At 54.9% G+C, this 21,364-nt stretch overlaps 1 protein-coding gene across 6 annotated transcripts in view; it reads right to left on the bottom strand.

Annotated features, from left to right (window-relative positions):
* DOCK6 (dedicator of cytokinesis 6) overlaps positions 1-14,648 on the bottom strand; it is a 42,212-nt gene extending 27,564 nt beyond the window's left edge. For 2 of the 6 annotated variants that reach the window (XM_035702813.2, XM_035702814.2), the window contains exons 1-11: positions 14,499-14,643; positions 8,153-8,240; positions 7,388-7,563; positions 6,862-6,930; positions 6,490-6,619; positions 5,413-5,625; positions 2,985-3,070; positions 1,629-1,695; positions 1,381-1,530; positions 363-443; positions 86-242 (exon numbers count right to left, since the gene is read on the bottom strand). In XM_035702813.2, coding sequence (XP_035558706.1) covers positions 86-242; positions 363-443; positions 1,381-1,530; positions 1,629-1,695; positions 2,985-3,070; positions 5,413-5,625; positions 6,490-6,619; positions 6,862-6,930; positions 7,388-7,563; positions 8,153-8,240; positions 14,499-14,542 — 1,261 coding nt within the window. In that variant the 5' untranslated portion in view covers positions 14,543-14,643. Of the gene's footprint in view, positions 1-85; positions 243-362; positions 444-1,380; positions 1,531-1,628; positions 1,696-2,984; positions 3,071-5,412; positions 5,626-6,489; positions 6,620-6,861; positions 6,931-7,387; positions 7,564-8,152; positions 8,241-10,178; positions 10,223-14,498 lie in introns of those variants that run through there. The other 4 variants (XM_049098519.1, XM_035702816.2, XM_025457574.3 and 1 more) reach the window with 4 other exon arrangements.
* Between the last annotated feature and the right edge of the window lie 6,716 nt (positions 14,649-21,364).

Raw genomic sequence — 21,364 nt, 5'->3', positions numbered from 1 at the left:
AGCAGAGGGCGCCCCTTCCGCTCCCCGGTGGCCCCGCCCCTTCCCCTCTGGCCCCGCCCCCGGCCCGTCGGCCCCGCCTCCTCACCCCCCTCGGAGTCCGAGGAGTCGCGGTCGGGCTGCCCAGCGCTGCTCACGATGTTGGCCAGGTGCACCGCCGTCCAGGCGAAGGGCATGCGGTAGCGGCCCAGGCGGGTGCAGAACTGCTCGGCCGCCAGGCGCAGCTTCTCCAGCTTCTCTTTGTTCTGTGGGGACACCCCCCCCACACACATGCCCCACCCGCTCAGTGCCCCAGGCCTACTGAATCCAGGACCTGCCCTGCCCCGGGACCCCTTCACCACCCCGCGCAGCCTCCACCTGCTTACCTTGGCCGTGTCCACCTCCTTCATCACCATGTAGGGCTCGCAGCACTCGCTGATGTCCCCTTGCTGCAACACTTTCTCCAGCTGAGGGGCAGGCGGGGCCAGTGAGGTGCAGCCTGGGACCCCAAGTTCCCACCGCATTCCCAATCGTCTGGCCCCCTCCTGGGCCCTCAGCCACTCACTCCATCCAACTAAGGCTCTCCCTCCAACACCTCCCATGGTTCCCACTGTCCTCGGGATTGAACACTAGCAGTTGGCTTGTCTGGCCGGCTGCCCCTTCCCCCACCCTTTGAACCCACTGCAAACCCGGGTCTCCATATTTCTCTACATTTATATTTTATATTTTACATTTACATTTATATTTTGTTAGTATACAAACAAAAAGTTTCCATTAGGCCACTCCAAGCAAGGCCAGACCCCTATCCTGACCACTTGGGGGCTGTGGGAGCCTAAACAGGTCCCCAACCCATTCTGTACCTCAGTTTCCTCATCTGTAAAATGGGGGCCATGGCAACCCCCATCTCCTGAGGCTGCTGTTATGTTAAAGGTAGGAATCCCCATATAGCCTGACTGACCATGAGCAGTGTCTGCCTAAAGGTCTCAGTGTAATTAGCATAACCTATTTGAAATTTGGGGAAGAAAATTTGAGCCCATTTCTAAAAACAGAAAATCTCACACAAATGTGCCAACTAGGTCTTTCTTCCCCTAATAAACTGAAAAACTCTCAACTTAAAAAAAAGAATTCTAAATGTCCATTTGCATGTGCCCGGATGCTATTTCTCCCCAGGGTACCCAGTCATGGGGCTTGGCTTAGCCATCACCTCTCCATGGAAGCCCTCTGTGATTTCTCCCCACCTCGGTTGGGTCAGGAGCCTCCTCTGGGCTTGCCCAGCTGATTGTGCTTCCCTCACAACAGACTTGATCACCCTTCTTGGTGACATGTCCATCCTCTCCCATGAAAGCAGGGACCACACCTCTGGCGTTTACCATTATCACCCCCTGACCTAGCCCCAGCCAGCACCTTGATGACCAGGAAGATGTCAGGTGAGGGGTATGTCACGGAGAAGATGGCAGAGCGGGCCAGGGTGGAGATGGCAGGGTGGGTGCCATGGGCCCGCAGTAGCCCCTTCATGGAGTCCGAGTTCAGGTCAAAGTAGAAGTTTTCTGAGATCTGGGGACACGAAAGGCAGCTGAGCCACCACCTCCAGGAAGCCCACTGCCCTGCAACTAGGAAGGTTGGGGTAGGAAAGGGAAGAAAGGGATTCCTACCTTTTTCTTCTCCCGCACATCATACAGGGCCAAGATGCCAAAGATGGGTTCAATTTCGATCTCAAACCTACATGAATGGAGAACTCTGGCAGAGGCTGCCCTACCTAACACTCCCACCATCCACACATTCCTCTCCCTCTTGAGACCCAGCCCAGACTTGGTGCATCTTGGTGGTGGGGCTAATTTCCATTGGGCCACAAAGAATTGCTACTCAAGGGCTTGCAGGAAAAGCCTGTCCCATTTTGCAAAAGGTGAAACAGAGGCACTGAGACCCCACTCACCCCAGGTAACCCACACAGAGCCCTTTCCCTGAAACTATGGCTCTTGTTCAGTTGATATGGGGGAAGCTTTTGGCACAATACTCCCCCCCCCCAATTTTAAATTCTCAATCCCTGGGCCTCCCTCTCTCCCCTTCTGGGGTGTCCCCTCTCATCCTGGGCTGAGTCTCATCTTCACTCACCTCAAAGGTCCCTATAACCACCTCCCTGTCTTACTCTGCCTTCGTGACCCCCACCCATCACGTGAGTCCTAAGGAAGCATTTTAAAGCTTACAATTTGAGGCTCCCCAGTATGCTGGGAACAAAATCCAGCCCTGCCACCTCTTGGCCTGTTTTCCCTCTTCAGACATCTCCCAGCCTTTGGGTGTGCTATGTCCCCCCCTCCTAGAGAGCCCTGCACGGTCATCCCATGGTTACAGGCCTTGTACACAGTAGGTGGTCAATGAGTGTTTGTTGAATGACTAGATACTCCTAGAGCTGATTCCCAACCCTAGTGCTAGGGGCAGGCAGCCCACCCGGGCCTCAGGCCAGACCAGGGCCTCCCTTTCCTGCCTCCATCCAGGCAGGAACTCAGGGTGGGGAGGGGCAGGGCTGGGCTCAGGTCCAAGGCCACATCCTGTTCAGCTCCATTCCCACGCACTTCTGGCAGCTCCCAGAGACCAATGTGGAAGGGGCCTTGGTCAGCTGGGAGCCAGCGCCCCCTCCAGCCTGGGTCCTAGCAAAGTGAGTGCCAGACTCTGGCCTCACACGGCTTGTGATCTCGGGTATGATGACTGCCACTCTGTGCCTCAGTTTCCCTCCCTGCACCTATGTCACAAGGTTGTGAAGATTAGCGGTAACACACACGAAGGGTTGAGAACAGAGCCTGGCATATAGCTAGTGCTTAAGGACTAGTGGCTTTGAAGAAGAAAAGGAAGTCTGACTTCCCACCTAAATAAAGTGCATAGATGGCCTCATGGGTCTTAGGGCTGCACGCAGTTGTGGCCTGGCTTGAGCAGCAAATGGCCAGTGTGTGCATACGTGCATGCTAACCAATGTGGAGCCTTGTACGTCTGGAGGGGCAAGTCAGCACACTCACTTCAGTGACAGACACTTGACCAGGATCCTCTGTCCAAAGTGTTCACGAGGTGGCTCGGGGCGGCTGCAGCGTTCCACAGCGTCATCCTACCAGGAACCAAGGAGGGCAGCTGGGACACATCCTCAAAGAAGGGCTTGGAATGCATGGCTTGAGACCAGCTTACCCTCAGCCTGACCTAAGTTTCTTGCAGTTCCTTGCCACTGTGCTTTTGCACATGCTATTCCCCCTACCTGGAAGGCCCTCTGTCTCCCTACCTTGTTCAGGTCTCAGCTGAGTCAGCACTTCCTCCAGAAAGCCTTCCCTGACTCCTGAGGCCTGAGCAGACAGCTTGTCCAGGTGTTCACAATGCCCTATTGCAAAGGGCCACATGGCTGGGACAGAGGGCCATGCGAAGGCCAACTACCGGCAACTCACCATGGCACCACTCGTTCTGGGTTGCAATCTCTTGGTAGGAGGATCTCTCCTCCACTACATTGTGAACACTGAGGGCAGGAACTGAATTTATCCTGCTCATGGCTATACCTCCAGGACTTACTATACAGCTTAGTCAAATAAATATGAAGGTATACAGTAGGAACCTACTAAAAGGTGGTTGGATAAACATAGATGAATACAGAAAACATCTGATTAATGCTGACTGGACATACAGAAGGATACATATTAGGCCCCCAATAACTACTGATTGAATAAACATAGGAGTATACAGTAAGCACTCAATAAATGGCTGAACGAAAACATAGGTGTAGGGACACCTGGGTGGCTCAGTGACTTAGGTGTCTGCCTTCGCCTCGGGACGTGATCCCAGGATCTGGGATGGAGTCCCGCGTCGGGTTCCTTGTGGGGGGCCTGCTTCTCCCTCTGCCTGTGTCTCTGCCTTCTCTCTCTCTCTCTCTCTGTGTGTCTCTCATGAATAAATAAATAAAATCTTAAAAAAAAAAAATAGGTGTATACACTACTAGGTTCCTAATAAAAGTTGGTTGGGTCAGGATGTCTGACCGGCTCAGTCGGTAGAGCATGCAACTCTTGATCTCAGTCGGATGTTCAAGCCTTGTGTTCAGTGTAAGCATTGCTCAGACAAAAAAGTTGGTTGAGTAAACATCGGTACTCAAGACATATTAGTTGCTTCAATAATATCTGATTAAATAAAAGATTATACAATAGGTATATAATTCATATTGGTTGGATAGAGAAGTATATAATAAGTGACCAATAAACATTTGGTGGGTAAATAATAAGAGTATATATAAAGTAAAAGTCACTGAATAGGGACACTGGGTGGCTCAGCAGTTTAGTGTCTGCCTTTGGCTCAGGTCATGATCCTGGGGTACTGGGATCAAGTACCACATCAGGCTCCTGAAAGGTCTCTGCCTCTCTCTATGTGTCTCATGAATCAATAAATAAAATAAAATCTTAAAAAAATACATGCTATAGGGGGATTCCTAGGTGGCTCAGCGGTTTAGCACCTGCCTTTGGCCCAGGACATGATCCTGGAGTCCCTGGGATCGAGTCCCACATCGGGTTTCCTGCATGGAGCCTGCTTCTCCCTCTGCCTGTGTCTCTGCCTCTCTCTCTCTATGTCTATCACGAATAAATTTTTTAAAAAATCTTTAAAAAAAAAATACATGCTATACACTGGGTGCCCAATAAGTGTTACTTAGATAAATATGGCATATATAGAAGGTGCTCAGTAAATATCAGTTGATTCAATTCTGTTTGATTAAGAAGAATAAGATGACTATAGGAGTATATAGTAGGTATCCAATAAATGCTGTTTGGATAAATATAAGGGCAAGTAGTAGACATCCAATAAAAGGAACTGAATAAAAAAAAAAAACAGGGTGTACGGGGGCGCCTGGGTGGTTCAGTTGGTTGAGCCTCTGACTCCTGATCTCGGCTCAGGTCATGATCTCAGGGTGGTGGGATGGAGCCCCTCATGTGGGGGGAGGTCCGTGCTCAGCAGGGAGTCTGCTGAGATTCTCTCCCCCTCTCCCTCTGCTTCTGCCCCTTCTCTCTATGTGCACCAACTCGAGCTCTCTCTTTCTCTCTCTCAAATAAATATTTTTAAAAACCCCAAAGAGGGATCCCTGGGTGGCGCAGCGGTTTGGCGCCTGCCTTTGGCCCAGGGCGCGATCCTGGAGACCCGGGATCGAATCCCACATCGGGCTCCCGGTGCATGGAGCCTGCTTCTCCCTCTGCCTGTGTCTCTGCCTCTCTCTCTCTCTCTCTCTCTCTCTGTGACTATCATAAATAAATAAAAATTAAAAAAAAAAATTTAAAAAAAAAAAAAAAAAAAAAAAAAAATAAAAACCCCAAAGAAACCAAAAACAAAAAAACCTGGGGGGTGTACACGAGGTACCCAGCAAACGTTGGAGGGAGAACACAGAGTGTCAGCTGCGTGGGCATCGGCCTCAGAGCCTGTGTGACCCACCTCATCAGGTGCCGGGTAGAGGGCCAGCAGGGCGCGGGGCCGGTGCTGCCGCCGCAGGGCCTCATTCCGCCGGTCCCCATCCTCAGGGGCTGTGCGCTCCAGCAATGAGGGCAGCAAGGAGTCAGCTGCCAAGTTCCTCAGGTCAAAGATGCCAGAGGCGCCGCTGCTTCGTGGGGTGTCATCTGGGGAGCCCGAGGAGTGCCGGGGGTCGTCCTGCCAGTGGAGAATGCACAGGCACTCAGCACCGGCTGGATCCACCTTCAGTCCCATTAAGTGGGACTGTCCTCATGCCCAATTTATAGATGGAAAGCTGAGGGGTGGGGTCACCCCTATGAGGGTCACTGTGAGGCTTTGCTGAGCCTCTTTCTAGAACCTTCAGCCTGGGAGGGGGGCGACACTCCTTTACCATGGTTGGCTACTCCTGAGCGGCCCCAGGGATTGGTGCCAGGGTAAGGACACATGTAGGCTGGGCCAGGAGAGCCTTCCATGGGGTTTTGCTCACTGTCACCAGGGGAGGGAAGGTTCTTCCCAAGGGGACTGTCACTGGCTCAGGGCCGCCTGACCTCCCCAACTCAGGTATGGTCAGAGGCAGACTACCCTGGTCCAAATCCCCACTCAGCTCTGTGACCCTGTCCCGGAACCCAACTTAAAGGGCGTCAGGATCCTCCTCTACATCTCAAAATTGATTTTGAGAAGTGATTGCAATAATTCTTGGTAGGGTTATCGTGAGCATAAAGTAGGAGCCTGATGAATACCGGTTGACAAAATGTAGACTCGAGACCCAGGGGGCTAGGGAAGCTCCTCTAATCACCTTGCTGTGCCTCAGTTTCTGTATCTGCAAAACGGATGGTGCCCTGCCTTACAGGATGAAAGACGAAGACAAGTCTAAAGCCCTTAGTATACACTGAGCACTTAATAGATGTTTATACTCATTACCCTTAACTTTTAACGCACAGGGCTGACACATTTCCTGTTGGATTCAAGGCTGTTTGGGTCACTTCCCGTCACGTGTGACCGAGAGCTGAGGCCAGAGCCTACACACACCCCTATAGTGACTGGTGCCCGGGGCTCCCTCACCGAGTCCTCTGGGCCGGACCTCTCATCCCCAGAAACATCCTGCTCAAAGATCTGCCGGGTGAGGCCCTTCTGCCGCTCTCGCTGCGTCTCCGTGGTGATGGGGCTGTACGCCGCACTCAGATGCTGGTACCTAGGGGGAGGCAGGGTTGGGTGGGTAGCAGGGATGAGGGCACACCCCGCAAGGCCCCTGGGATGCCTACGAGGCCATCCACCCTCCCTGTGATACACCAGACAAGACCCACCCCAGAGAAGTCCAGCTGCCCTTGCAGGGACAGTGGGCAGATAAACAGGAGGACCGGCCCAGTGGGCTCTTCTGGGCTCAGACTTGGCCTCTTGCCCTCTGCCCTGAGCTGCCCCCAGGGCCAGACCCACCTCCTGTGGGCGATGATCCAATCCTCTGTGTACATCTCCACTGCGGCCCTCACCTGGGCATCCAGCTTTCTGCACAAAATAGAAAGAGGATAGGGACGCCAACGTGGCTCAATGGTTGAGGTCTGCCTTCGGCTCAGGGCGTGATCCCAAAATCCGGGGATTGAGTCCCACATCGGGCTCCCCACAGGGAGCCTGCTTCTCCCTCTGCCTGTGTCTCTGCCTCTGTCTCTCATAAATAAATAAATAAATAAATAAATAAATAAATAAATAAATAAAATCTTAAAGAAAAAAAAATAGAATGAGGGTAAACAGAGGCAGGGCAGAGTGGGGCCTGCTCTTCTCCCCATTTTGGAGACGTGGAGATGGAAGTTCAGAGAGGGTAGGTAACTTGCCTAAGGTCACACAGCCAAGCCAGCAGTTGAACTTGGGGCTGTTGGAACTTGATGAAAGGTGGGTGCTGATGAGGGGCACGGAGGCAGGCTGGAGTTACAGACATGGGGTGGGGGGTGCGTGTGGCTGAACCTACCCATCCTCAGGGATCCCGGGCTCTGTGGTCCGGGATTCCCGGGGCTGTAGCAGGAGCTCCAGGTCATCAACGGGAAACTCAGCCAGGTCCCGGAGGGGCCCGGGCTCAGCGTCTGGTGGCCGGCTCAGGAGCACATCTTCGAAGTCCAAGGGCTCAACGACCTCAGTCAGTGGGACCTAGGTTGGAGCAAAGTGCCTGTGGCCCCTGCCCTGGGGGCTGAGAGCCAGGGGTGAGTGCTGTGCTTGGGCCCGAGTAAGAGGGCAGAGGGCGGTGGGAGCCATGGAGAGTGTGGGAGCTGCGAGGAGCCAGGCAGGACAGTGACCTCAGACTCTCCACCCCATCCCAGCAGGGCCTGGCCCGCCCCTTTCCAGGCCGGAAATCACACCCTGTGCCTGGAGAGGCAGGGTTATGCTGGAAGGAAAGGCATGTTGGCTGCAGCAAAGAAAGACAATTCCTCAGGCCCCACTCCCTCTCAGCTGCAGCTGAAAGTACCTCCCATCCCCCCCCACATCTGGGTGGTCCCAGCAGCGGGGAGGTGGGGTGACATCAGGCGGACCACCCACGGGGCTGCTGTTGCCCCCGCAGCCCCTCAGCAGCTGCAGAGAGGGGGCTGCCCTCCCCACTCGCAGGGAAAGAGGAATGGGGACGGTCCCACCCAGGATGGGGCACTAGTGGGAGGGGTGTGTAGGACCAAGCCCGGGCAGAGGGGAACCCCACGTCTGGGAGAGAGCAGGGTCCTGGAGGGGGCACCTCCCGAGCACGTACCCCCAGGGAGGTGCTGCTGCGTCGGCTGGAGTGGGGAGAGCCACTGCGTTCCCGGGACACCTGCTTCCGCACCTCGGCAGCCACCGTCCTGTTCAGGCAGGGAAGGGGCCACTGAGGACATGAAAACTTGGGCCATGGGGCCCTGGGAACTCCACTTCAGGCCAATAAATTCATTCTCTGAGCAGAAAATCTAGGCTGTGGACGGGAAAAACCCAGGCCACGGACCAGGAGAACCGAGGCTTCAGAATCCACAGCCCTAGGGACCCCAGGGCTGGGGCTGATAGAGGCTCCGGGACCCCCCAAGGTGGACGCGGGGCCCTTCCAACCGCTCACCAAGCACAGATGGAAGGATTTGCTCCCGGCAAGGCATGAGGGTCACAGACCCTTCATTGTCCCTGGTGCCCACCACAGTGGGTCTGAGTCCTGGCTGGCCAGCCCCCTCCCTGGTCCCTGGCCTCAGCCTCCTCGTCTGGGGGACCTCCACCCCCCTGCCTCCCTTCCAGAATGTGTGCCCTGCCCCATCCTTGCTATGGGGCTTTGGACGAGTTACTGCTGCCTCTGAGCCTCAGTTTACCCCTCTGTACTTGAAGTGACCTCACAAGGCTGCTGTGCGGAGCCGAGCACAGGGGCCTTGGCATTCAGGGGGTGCTCTGTACCTCATTCTCAGGGGGTCAGAGGCCAGGCTGAGTGTGTGTTAAGAGACCAGCGTGACTCATAGAGCACATCTAGAAACCAAGATCTGTGTGTGGCCTTCCTGGGCCACTTGCACCCGTGCCGGGCAGGAGGAGGGTGATGGGGCAAGACCCACAGAAGAGGGGGCCAGCACAGGAATCTGGGACTTGGCACCCCCAGGCACTCAATTCCTTTAGCTGAGCTTGGAAGGAGGGGAAGGAGAGAGAGACACAAGTCACCTGGGGAAGGGGATTCTGGGCAAAAGGTACAGCAGGTGCAAAGACCCTATAGTTGGGTGCTGTGCTCCAAGCATGGAAACTCCTGCTCCCCAGAGTCTCTACGAAGTCAGGAATAGAGCTGTGTGGTGCCCACAGAGGCCCCAGCACCAGCCCCGCACACAGTAGGTACCCAATAAATTTTTCTTGATGGACTGAATCCCTCCCAACTTCCCTCCTGGTCCAATTTACCTAAATCCACTGTGTGTCAGTTCTAAGAGAAGCCCCGGACATTTTAGCTGTGTGGCTTTGGGCAGGTGGGATACCCTTTCTGGGCCCCAATCCCTCTTAAAATTGAGAAGGCAAGGGCAGCCCAGGTGGCTCAGCGGTTTAGCGCCAACTTCACCCCAGAGTGTGATCCTGGAGTCCCGGGATCGAGTCCCACATCAGGCTCCCTGCATGGAGCCTGTTTCTCCCTCTGCCTGTGTCTCTGCCTCTCTCTCTCTCTCGAATAAATAAATAAAATCTTTTTAAAAAATTTGAGAAGGCAACTGCCTTGATGTTTGGGCTTCACTCCCTTCCCTTTTCCACTTTCCTGTCTGCTTGGAAGTTTTCACAATAAAAAGTTGTACCTCCCCCCACAAAAAAAGGTACTATGCTGACTGCAAATCTCGTGGCCCATGGGCCGCTGACGAGATGGACGTGTGTGGTGGGTCCAGGGAAGACAGGTGAGGGTGGGGAAGGCTGGGGCCAACGGGGGTCATCTGGAAGCCTCTGATTTCCAATCTGTGTTGGTCAAACAAAACTTGACCATGACCCTGATCCAACCTGGGGCCTCACCCCTCTGCCTCTGGACTCTCTGTCAATGGTCCCAGAACTCTGCTTCTATTTTTAGGGGCATAGCGGGGAGGTGATGGAGGATGTTCTAGGAAATTCAAAGGGTGTTCAAACGAGGTATTTGTCCTCAAATCCCCAAAGTTGGGGCCGCCTCTTCCAGAAGCCTGGGCACACAGGGTCTCAGGGGATGATTTATGAGGCATGCCGGGACAGGGCACAGCCATCCATGTCCTGGTCCCAGCTGTTCCGCAGCTGCTGCCCCAGAGAAGGGAGAGGGGTGGAGGGAGGGCCGGGACTCTCACTTCATTTTGTCTTTGGCCTTGGAGAGATGTCCCCAGAGTGGGCAAAGGCCAGGTCCTCAGCACTGTGGCCATGGGAGTCACTTTCCTGTGTCACAGGGCTCTGCACGTGGACCTAGGCAAGCACAGATGAGTGACATCCCCTCTCTAGACCTCTGGGCTCAATACAGTACCCACAGCTTATTGAACTGCTCCGAGTATAAGGCTTGGTGCACAGTAAGTGCTCAATTAAGGCTTGCTGTCACTATGTTGGCCTAAAAGGATCCTGGGAAACTGGAATGTTTGGCTCTCCTTTTTATGGCAAAGGGGAGAGAGGCTCAGAGAGGGTCATGAGGAATCCAGGGTCACGGAGCCCAGAATCAAACCCCTGTGGGCCAGGAGTGAAAGTCTGTGCCCTCCAGCACCGGGTATTTCACATTGCGCATGATGGGGAGTGGGGCTCCAGAACCTGCCTCTTCCATGTCCACGCTCACCCCCCTTATGGGAGTCCCATCCAATCTCCAGGTTTCAGAACCACATAAATAGGAACCCTTGGGTCCACTCTGTGGGACACCTGCCTCCCTCGCACGACTGCAGGCAATGAAGCATGACCAGAACCTGCCCTCGCACCACCTGCCCTGTCTCACTAAGGGCAGCCTTGCCCTCAGGGGTGCTCAGGACCCACACCTGGGAGTCATCCCCAGCTCCTCTTTCTCATACCTGCATCTGATCTGCTTCAGACACCCCCACGGAGCACATTTTTTAAAAGGAGGCAAAATGTTGAGCTGAATATACTAGTTTTCCTCGGAAAGGGAATCTCAGGATTGCAACGAGAGAAACTGCAAAGATCAGGTGGGGAGTTATAGCTACTGGTGAGACAAATCCTCCTAAGGTGAGAATCAGCAATCGTACGTGACACCATGGGGACACCGAGAGAGGAAAGATAAAGCAGTGGCATCAGTGGGAATTCTGTGAGACTGTGGACCTCACCCCAGGGCTGGTCGGATTAACAGAAGTCCACTCTCACAGGGGAGGAGGACCATAAAACCAGAAATGAGAATGGCATAAGTCTCTGATGCTGTGTGCTCCCACTTGGGTGAAAAATAAGGGAAGAATATGAATCCATATAAAACCACAAAGAGATTCCCCATTATATATCATTCCAGCCCTCTTGGACTGTCAAAACTTTTTTTTTTTATTTCAAAGAGAGAGAGATCAAGTGAAAGAGAGAGCACGAGTAGTGGGGAGATGCAGAGGGAGAAAGAGAAGCATGTCCCCCACTGAGCGGGGAGCCCAACATGGGGCTTGAACCCAGGACCCTGAGCGGAAGGCAGACCTTTAACCAACTGAGCCACCCAGGTGCCCCCGGCACAACATTCTAAAGATAAATAATCTGCCTGCCAGGGAGGATGTGAAGCGATAGCAACTCTCATCTGCTGCTGGGGGAACCCCTTTGGACAATCGTCTGTAATGTTCAGGCAAAGTTAAAGATAAGCCCATCCAGCAATTCCACTTAGAGGCGCAGATACTCAGGAGGAAAGACACGGCTGAGAATGTTCACTGCAGCCCTGGTCATGACAACCCCAAAATGAAAAGACGCACACGTTCCTTGGCCAAAGTTGGAGTGTGCCGACGGGAGGAATAGTATGCAGCAACAAAAAAGGATGCGCAGACCGCAGGCAATGGCACAGGTGAGCCCTTCTCCTGACATGTTGGATGAGAGACTGGGCACACAGGCCTTGACATCACACATGACTCCACTGATAAGACGTTCTAAATGGGCAAAAGTAGCCCATGGCGCCGAGGAAGCCAGCTCGGCTGGAGAAACCATCACGCAAGTGAGGAAGGGATGGGAGCCACCCTCAGCATGGCAGTTCCCTGAGGGACAGAACTAGGTGCAGGATCAAGAGGGGCGGCTGGGTCAGGTGGCCCTGGAGATAGAGACTTTGTCTTGACCCAAGAGACTTTTTCCTTGCCATTTGTTGTTTTGTTGTTGTTGTTGGATTTCTTTTTAAAAGCTTTTATTTATTTATCATATTTGTGTAAGATTTGAGAGAAAGAGAGAGAGAGAGAGAGAGCACGAGCAGGGGAAGCTGCAGAGGGAGAAGGAGAAGTAGGCTCCCTGCTGACCAGGGAGCCCAATGTAGGGCTTGATCCCAGGATCCCTAAGTAAGAAATGCCACCTGCCCCGCATCAGACAGCTGGGGGGTCGAATAAAAATGCTGCTACCAGACACGGGGAAGAATGGGGGATATATGAGGACAGCAAGAGACAAGGTTTCTGAGATTGTTCTGAACACTGAGGCCACCCCACCCCCATACACACCGGGCTCACCTCCCCAGAAGAGACATCCAACAGTGACCTAACCACTGTAGAGTCCAGCTTTCTACAGTTACACCTATGTCAACAGGCTCTGGCGACAATTAAACGAGTGGCATTCCCGATGGGGACCAGCATGCTGTAAACATATTATACACGCTGGCCATTATCACCATCCAGATTGGGTTTATTTTAAAGAGTACAAGTGAAAAAAAAAATGGACAAGTTCTACTGCACACAGTAATGTCTGTCCATGTTATTTATGAATAAGAGTTTGTAGTTTTTAAGCTGTCCCCCCAAAATGCTTTTTTTTAAAGAATCTGTTCATTAAGAAACTGGGGGACTGTTTAATATTTGGGTCAATATGGCATTGTGGCATGAATGACTAAATGATTGAAAAGATGAATACAGGCCTAGATCCAAGCATGTAGACACCTGGATGTCCACTAGGCTGCTCCGGAGGCCCTGGCAGGGGATGGCTGGGAGACTTGAGCCATTTGCTTGTGGTTCGCTGGGGCCCCAGGATCATTCTCTGCTCTTCTTACCCTGGGCTCTGTAGTTATCCGTTCCCCAGGGCAGGACCCAAGATCTCTCTTTTTTTTTACTGGAGTGGAAGCCAGGGCCCAGGGACACAGAGACTGTGTCAAAGAAAAGATGCCAAAGGTCCAAGACAGAGAGAGACCAATCGGGGGACATAAAGATAACAGAACATAAAAAGTGCCTGGCCACAATGCTCCAGACACATGGTCACATCCCCTATGTTCAGAACTCTTCATGGCTCCCACCTCACTCAGGTTACAAGTTAAAGTCCTCCGCACAACCCACAAGACCCCGCACCATCTGCTCCAGACTGGCCGGCCTCCTCAGATCATCTGTAAATACACTCTGCCTGCTTCTGCCTCAGGGCCTTTGCACTTGCCTTTCCCTGTGTTTGGATTGCTTTTTCCCCCCATACGACATGGATGCCTCCCTCACCTCCTTCAAAACTTTGCTCAAGTGTCACCTTATTATCTGGGCTTTCCTGATCTGTCTCCTGTATCTATAATGGTCCCCATCCTCGCCACCTCCTTTCCGGCCCTTGAGCATTGGCGCTTATCATTAATATATAATCTACTTTAGTGTGCTACTCCTCTGTCCACCCCTTTGTATCTGCCCCCAAGGGTGGGATCTTTTCTTGTGTCTCCACCAGGCCAGCTCTGGACCCACGGGTGCTCTTTCACTTGAGCCTGGCCAGCACAGGTGCCCCGAGGAGAGGACCCCTGGGCAGACTCTGCCGGGCTAAGGAGGCAAAGAGGGGGAGAGGCTCTTCAGCCCTAGTGTGACCTCCCCCTCCCAGGCTGAGTCTTACAATCTCCAGCGGCCACGGAAATGGATCCCCCAGCGCCTGGCGCCTGTCCCCTCCCCCGTCTGCCCACCAGCTGGTTGGGTCCCCAGCCCCCACTCGGTCCATTCAATCACCCGACCTTCTCCAGCGCGTCCGGCCGGTGCCGGGAGAGCCTGAAGCTGGGCTGGGGGCGGGGGGCCCGCCACAGCTGTCCCCTGCTCCCCAGACAGCTGGGCACGGGCCCCTGGCGAGGGGGGACCTTCCCGAGGGGCCTCCAGGGCCTCCTCCGAGGGCACCCTCCGCGTTCCCGCATCCGGCGCCCGGCGGGAGGGGGGTGGCACCGGCCCTTCCCGCTCGCACGCCCCGGGCTCGGGGCCCCGGGAAGGACCCGGAGATGCAGTGCGACGCGGGGCGCTCCGGGCACCCGCTCCCCCGGCGCCGCCTCCTCCAGGAAGGCCCCCGGACACGCCCCCGCGCGTCCCCCCGGCGCCCGGGGCGGACTTCGGCTCCGCCGCCATCGCACCCGCCGCCCCGCCGCGCCCCCGCCCCCCGACCCCCGCCCCCCGACCCCCGCCGGAGGAAGCGGCCGCCCCGCGCGGGCGAGGGGGCTGGAGTGCGGGGCGCCGGGGGGTGGGGGGCCGGGCCGCCCCGGGGCGGGGCCCGGACACGTGGGGCGCGGGAGGGGCCCGGAGCCGCGCTACCTGTTGATCTTGTGCGCGAAGGCGCGGCGCTCGGCGGCCGCCATGGAGCCGCGCGCGTCCCCCCGCCGCCGCCGCGCGCACCGTCCCCGCCGTGGTCGCCGCCGCCGCCGCCTCCCGGCTCTGGGCCGCCCGGGCTGGGCGGGGCCGGGGCGGGGGCCGGGGCCGGAGGCGGGGCCCTTCCGGGTGTGCGGGGCGGCTCCGTGCTGCCCCTGCCGGCCGGAGGGGCGCGGGGGCCCCGGGCTGCCTCCGCGCCCCTGGGGTGAGGGGGGGAAACTGAGGCTCCGGAGGGGGGCCGGGGAGGGGAGCCGGGGAAACTGAGGCTCCGGAGGGGCCAGGGGAGGGGGGCCGGGGAAACTGAGGCTCCGGAGGGGAGAGGGGAGGGGGGCCGGGGAAACTGAGGCTCCGGAGGGGGCAGGGGAGGGGAGGCGCCAGGACCGAGGCCGGGGGTGTCAGACTCCGGGGGATGCTCCTTCTGCCCTCTGATTAACCCCCGCAATCATCCGTAATAAGTATAATCTCGAGCGTTTATGAAGCATGGCCCTGCAATTCACAGGTGCAGAAGGAACCATCGTTTCCCCATTTTACAGATGGGTGGACTGAGGCACAGAGGTGATCAGACGCTTGCCCAGGCCTGCGTGATCACGGGGGTCTCCGAGGCTACTGGGGATGTGCCCCAGTCCAGGAGGAGGGAAGCAAAGGGGTCCAGCTGGGCTGGAGATGCTTGAGTGCCTCCACTGGAGAAAGTGGGGATGTCTTGGTTTACTTGTGGTCTCAAATCTCTCCCCAGTGGCCCCCCCTCTCCCAGCTCCCGGGCAGCAGTCTAGAGAATTCTCCAGCCCCCACTCCTGTTCTGGATGTGCCAACCCCTTGCTCACCCCTAAGCCTTTACATGGGCAGGTTCCTCCTCCTGATGGCCCTTCCAGCCCTGGTCAGAAAATGTCCTAGGCAGAATCGGGGGCTGAATAATAGGACGGCCCGGCTCTTCCTTAGGGCTTTTTTTTTTTTTTTTTTTTAAGATTTTATTTATTTATTCATGAGAGACACAGAGAGAGAGAGGTAAAGGGAGAAGCAGGCTCTCCCTCTTGGGAGCCGGATTCGGGACTCGATCCCAGAGCTCCGGGATCAGGCCCTGAGCCGAAGGCAGATGCTCAACCACTGAGTCACCCAGGCGTCCCTTCCTTAGGGCTTTTGCATGTGCTGCTCCTTTTCCCACATATGGATGTTAGCATTATCCTCCCTTTTACATGTGAGGAAACTGAGCCCCAGAGAAGCAGAGGAACTTGCCCCAACTAGGCAAAGTGGAGCAGTGTCAGATGCTGAGCCCAGCGGAGGGAGGCTTGGATTTCGGGGAAACCCTTAACCCTGCCACTCAGCCCCAAGCTCTTAAGGGCACAGCAGGGCTGTTCCCAGCCTGGCAGGTGACATGTGTATCTGTCTGTAGCCCACACACTGGCACTCGCCTGAGTGGTCCAGCCACTTTGACCTGGGAGTCTCCAGGTGTAACCCCGCCCATCACTGTGCTGTGCCTCACCCCATGTCACCCTCACCCCAACCAGCAGCCTCCTGGGCTAAAGTCCCTGCCTTGCCTTTGGGCTTCTGAGAGCCAGGCTGGGCAAGAAACATGGAGATAAGCAAAGATCGGTGGGTTTCTCCCCTCTGCTCTGCCTCCTTCCAGCCCAGACACCTTCAGACCTGGTCTCCTGGCTCCTGCCCTCAGCCCTCTCAGTTTGTTTTCCCTCCAGTGTCCAGAAAGAGACGGGGAACACCTGAATCAGGTCACATCCCTCCTCTGCTTAAAATCCTCCACGGCTCCCACCTCATTCAGGGTAAAAGCCAAAGTCCTCACCTGGGGCCCACGAGGTGCTGCATGATCTGCCCTGGTCACCTCCCCCCCACCCCCCTCCAGCTGCCCACCTCCTCTGAACACTAGAGCGCAGCTCCCTTTTCGCACATGCTGTTACCCTTCCCACATGTGGGTGCCATCACCACCCCACTTTGACAAGGAGGCCCAGAGAGGCAGGGTGAAATCAGGCAAGTGGGCATCAGATCTGTGATTCCAGACCTGTTACGGGGGGGAGCCCGACCCAGAAAGCTTTGTTTCTAAATACCAACAGAGTCCAAGTCCAGGCCAGGCTGTGGGACTCAAGGTCAATCTCTCAACCTCTCTGAGTCTCCATTTCCTCATCTCCTCCACTGAGGACTTGTGGTCAAGTGGCAGCCCAGACACCGGGGGCAGCAAGGTCCAGGCCTTCACGGGATCTGCCTCCGTCCAGGAGCCTGCTGGGGGCTATGAGCCCAGTGACTCTGAGCTCTGTCTGGGTAGAAAGGCTGTTTCAAAGATCCTTCCAAGTAAAGGCCCTGCCCCAGCTGCCTGGAGCCTGCTACCGGCCCAGTGCCTACCAGACCTGATCAGTGGGGCAGTTCCTCTGCAGGGCACGCCAGGCCTGACTCAGCCAGGCGGGGCGAGGGTGATCCTGGCAGCTGCTCAAACAGAGGCCAAGCTTGGCGGGGGACTTTGGCCTCCTCTGGCTGCAGTGAGGAACACATGTAGGGTATGGGGACAGTGCCTGTGTACCAGGGAGGAGGGACTGCCCCAGCCCCGGTGGAAGCTGGCTGGGCTGGCTGCGAGTGGGGCTAAGGAGATGACCAGGGGCTGAACCTCTCTCCGTGTGAGTGATGGAGTGGCCCCAAAGATCATCTGTCTTTGCACCAATGCCCCCTGCTGTTCCCACCCCCTGGAATGCTGTTCCATTCACTCCTCTCTGTTTGACCCCTTCTCCATCCCTTAAATCTCAGCTGGGGCATCTCTGCCGCCTACAGCTACCTGTGCTGTAGGTACATTACAACCGTAATCACACTGGGTCTAAGCGACCAGTAATCCATCTCCAAGGGGTCCCCAGCACCTAGCACAGGGCTGGCACTCCACAAATATCTATTTCTGGCCTTTCTCTCCTCCATTCCCCTGAGCTGCTGCTCAGTCCTTGTTCCAGGACCTCACCATCTGAATCCATGCAGCATTACAGTGTCCTTTCCTATCTTTCTTTGTGGGGGCAGCTCCCTCCGGACCTTGGCACAGGCCATCCCCTTGGCCTGGAACACTGGTTCCCCTGCTCTTTACCTGAACATACCTCTATTCATTCTTAGGTCTCATGCTTCTTGGAAGCCTTCCTTGACTGTCTCCCTCCCCTGCCCAAGCAGCTCAAGGGCTCCTCTAGGCCCTCCTGCCTCCAGCCTCCGAGGTTCCCCACTACAGCTGGGGTTGTAACTGCCTGGTTCCATGGTGTCCAACTCTCCCACTCAGATGCCAGCTCCATGAGCACAAGGAATTTTCTCTGCCTTGTTCATTGCTGTGTCCCCAGTGCCCCTCCTAGGGGTGTGCATATAGTAGGTGCTCAATGAGAGAATGAACGAGGCAGAGTGGTGCAGGAGTCCAGTGGTCAGGGAACCATGATACCTCACTGTCCCCTAGTGTGGTGGGAAAAGGCAACCTGATGGCAGGGGCATCAAAGTCTCAACTTCCCAAATGGAGTGAGGGGTGCTGGGGGCCGGTAGAGGAAAGCTGACTGTGGGCACCCACTGCCCCCTTGTGCCGATGGCAGAAATGGCAGGATCAGCCCGCTCAGGACACTTGCCCTGCCCTCAGCTCTACTAACCTACTACCAGGGAGCAGGGAACCCTCTTGCCACAAGGAGAGGTAGTGGAAGTGGGGGTAGTACGGAGGTAAGGCTAGGTGGTGGGAGCAGGATGCAAAGGCCATCTACTCAGCAGGCATCTCCTGAGCACCTGCTGTGTGCAGGCTCCAATTAAGCCCCTGGTGGGGGGTGGGGGTGAGGGGGATGTCTCATTACCCCAGGTCATCAACCTACAGGTGCAGGAAACTGAGGCTGCAAAAAGCAGCCACCCACCTCAAACCACACTTGTGAGTCGTAAAACTCGAACCTGGGTCTGTTGTGTTTAGGGAAATCTCTCCCCTAATCTCTTCAGATGATTTTGGCAACTTGGTGAATCACTTGAATGAATGAATGAATGAATGAATGAATGAATGAATGTCTTGAGGTAGGTGGTGAACTCAGAGCAGGAATGCCCAGAGGCAGGACTTAGAATCCAAAGAGGCCTGACTCCCAGTCCCTGTTTGGCCACAGCCAGGCTGGGTGACCTGGGGCCTCTCTGGCCGTTGGGCTCCTCATCTGTGAAATGGGATGTTACCCTCAGAGCTGGCCCTGTGGGGCTGCGGTGGGGAAGCGTGAAGTGCTGTCAGGAGAGCACACAGCCTGGAAGATGCTGCCTTGTCAGACTGTTTTTCCTGCTGCTTCCGGAGCTGGGAAGGAAGTTGGAAGCCGACTCAGGGGCTCCAGGCCTGCCTTTGGGAGTTAAAGTCATGAAGACAAAGGCTGGGCCCAGAGAGGCCAGAGGGGCAGGGGACAGTCTTCCTGTTTTTCTTTGAACAGATGGCCCAGCCGCCAGATGCTCGTCTGTCTGGATGCCCTTTCCATCATCCCTGGAAATCACTCCTGTCCCTGTCAATGACACCTTTATCAAGTTTGTTCACTTTCCAGGGGCCCTTACGGCATCCCAGCATCCGGGGGTTTTCACCGGGGTCCCCAGACGCCCAAGGGGTTTGCAAATGGAATTCAGGAGCTTTATGGACTTAGAAGGAAAAACTTGCATTGCTCACTCTCCCCCTGCTTCTGCTGATGACAGTCATTAGGGCTGCGCTGGGCCTTCCTACTTAATATGTTGAAAGATGCCCACATTGCATCACAATTAAAACAGATTTTGATAACTGTATCCCAATGCAATGGGTTTCTAATGGGTTTCCTTCACCATCCTACGTGTTTGATTTTATGAACTTACAAACTTCTGCTGATAAGGGCCCAGGGCACAAAAAAGGTGCCTCTGCAAATAAGAGACATTTTTCAGCATGCTTTTCTCCTGCTCAGAGCCTGCTGTGGCTCCCCACTGCCCCAAGAGGGAACCATGCTCCTCCCTGGGGCCTATAGACTCCCTCAGCTGCTCCATAAACCAGCCCTCTCTCCTTTCCCTTCCTTCATCCATTCATTTGCTCCAGCAGCATTTACTGAGTGCCTGCTGTATGCCAGGCACAGGGAACTTCTGGAAGGAGGTGATGTCAATGCTGGAGGTGATGTCAAGTAGCTATTGGCCAGGCTGAGTTAGGGAGAGAGGTAGTTTCAGGCAGAGGGACCAGCAAAGCAAACACCGAGGGGAGAAGTAGAATTCACCTGCGTGGAGGACATGGGGGAGAGGGTGGTGGGTCTCTAAGGCCTCCCAGCGGGAGCCCGGCATAGCCCTTAGGACAGTGGGGAGCCATGGAGGGGTGCAGATCTTCCTTGTTTCAGGAAGATCCAACTCTCATGTCCATCACTGACAGAGATGCCCTTAGGTAAATATCAAATGGAGGACAAATCAGACGGATATTTCAAAATTATACAAACCTGTGAACCCAGCAAGTCCCTTTCTAGAAATCTAATCCTTATGTGGAAAATGCTGAGGACAGTCGTGACTAAACAGAGTCAACCTAACAACCAAGGTTGGAAATAACGATCCATATGGTGCTGGTCCCGCTGCCTGTGTGGAGTGGAATACTGTACTGCTGTGCCAAGTGTGAGACTCCTATTTCAACGAAAGAAACAATGAGGAGGGCATATATGCAGCGCATGGAATGGTCTGGAATGAGAAGCAAGGTGCAGATTGGGGTGTACAGAAAGCTGCCTTGGGTATCAAATATTAAGGGAAATGTATATATCCGTATTTGCCTGGTTTTTCTAGATATTCTCTTCAAAAAAATTCCAAGAAACTGGTGAGGCTGGGGTAGAGGGCAGGAAAGACACTCTTTTTTAAATTAATAGACTGACTTTATTTATTTAGGGGGTAGGGGCAGAGGGAGAAGGGCAGAGAGAGAATCTGACACAGGCTCCACTCCCAGCGCAGAGCCCAACGCAGGGCTCGATCTCATAACCCTGAGATCATGACCTGAGCTGAAATCAAGAGTCAGATGCCCAACTGACTGAGCCACCCGGGCATCCCAATAGATTTTCTTTTTTTAAAGATTTTATTTCGTTTTTCATGAGAGACACAGACAGAGGCAGAGACATAGGCAGAGGGGAAAGCAGGCTTCTCACAGGGAGCCCGATGTGGGACTCAATCCAGGGACTCTGGGATCACACCCTGAGCCAAAGGCAGATGCTCAACTGCTGAGGCACCCAGGCGTCCCAATAGATTTTCTTTATTTTTTTTTTTTTTTTTTTTTTTTTTTTTTTTAATTTTTATTTATTTATGATAGTCACACAGAGAGAGCGAGAGAGGCAGAGACACAGGCAGAGGGAGAAACAGGCTCCATGCACCGGGAGCCCGATGTGGGATTCGATCCCGGGTCTCCAGGATCGCGCCCTGGGCCAAAGGCAGGCGCTAAACCGCTGCGCCACCCAGGGATCCCCTAGATTTTCTTTATAAAAGCAATTTCAGTTTGCAGAAAACTGAGCAGATAGTACAGAGAGTTCCCATATATTCTCCACGCCCCACCCAGTTTCCTCCATTATTATCTCACTCTAGTGAGGGACATTTTTATAACTGATAGGTCATCATTCACTGAAGTCTGGTAGTCCCCATTAGGGTACATCTTCTGTGTCATATGATCTGTGGGTCTGGACAAATACAGAATGACAGGACCCCTGGGTGGCTCAGCGGTTTAGCACCGCCTTTGGCTCAGGGCATGATCCTGGAGTCCTGGGATCGAGTCCCACGTCGGGCTCCCTGCATGGAGCCTGCGTCTCCCTCTGCCTGTGTCTCTGCCTCTCTCTGTGTGTCTCTCATGAATAAATAAATAAAACTTAAAAAATAAAATAAAA

Source organism: Canis lupus, chromosome 20, assembly GCF_003254725.2.
Source record: "Canis lupus dingo isolate Sandy chromosome 20, ASM325472v2, whole genome shotgun sequence".
Classification (NCBI taxonomy): domain Eukaryota; kingdom Metazoa; phylum Chordata; class Mammalia; order Carnivora; family Canidae; genus Canis; species Canis lupus.
This window is presented reverse-complemented; position numbering and strand designations above follow the sequence as displayed.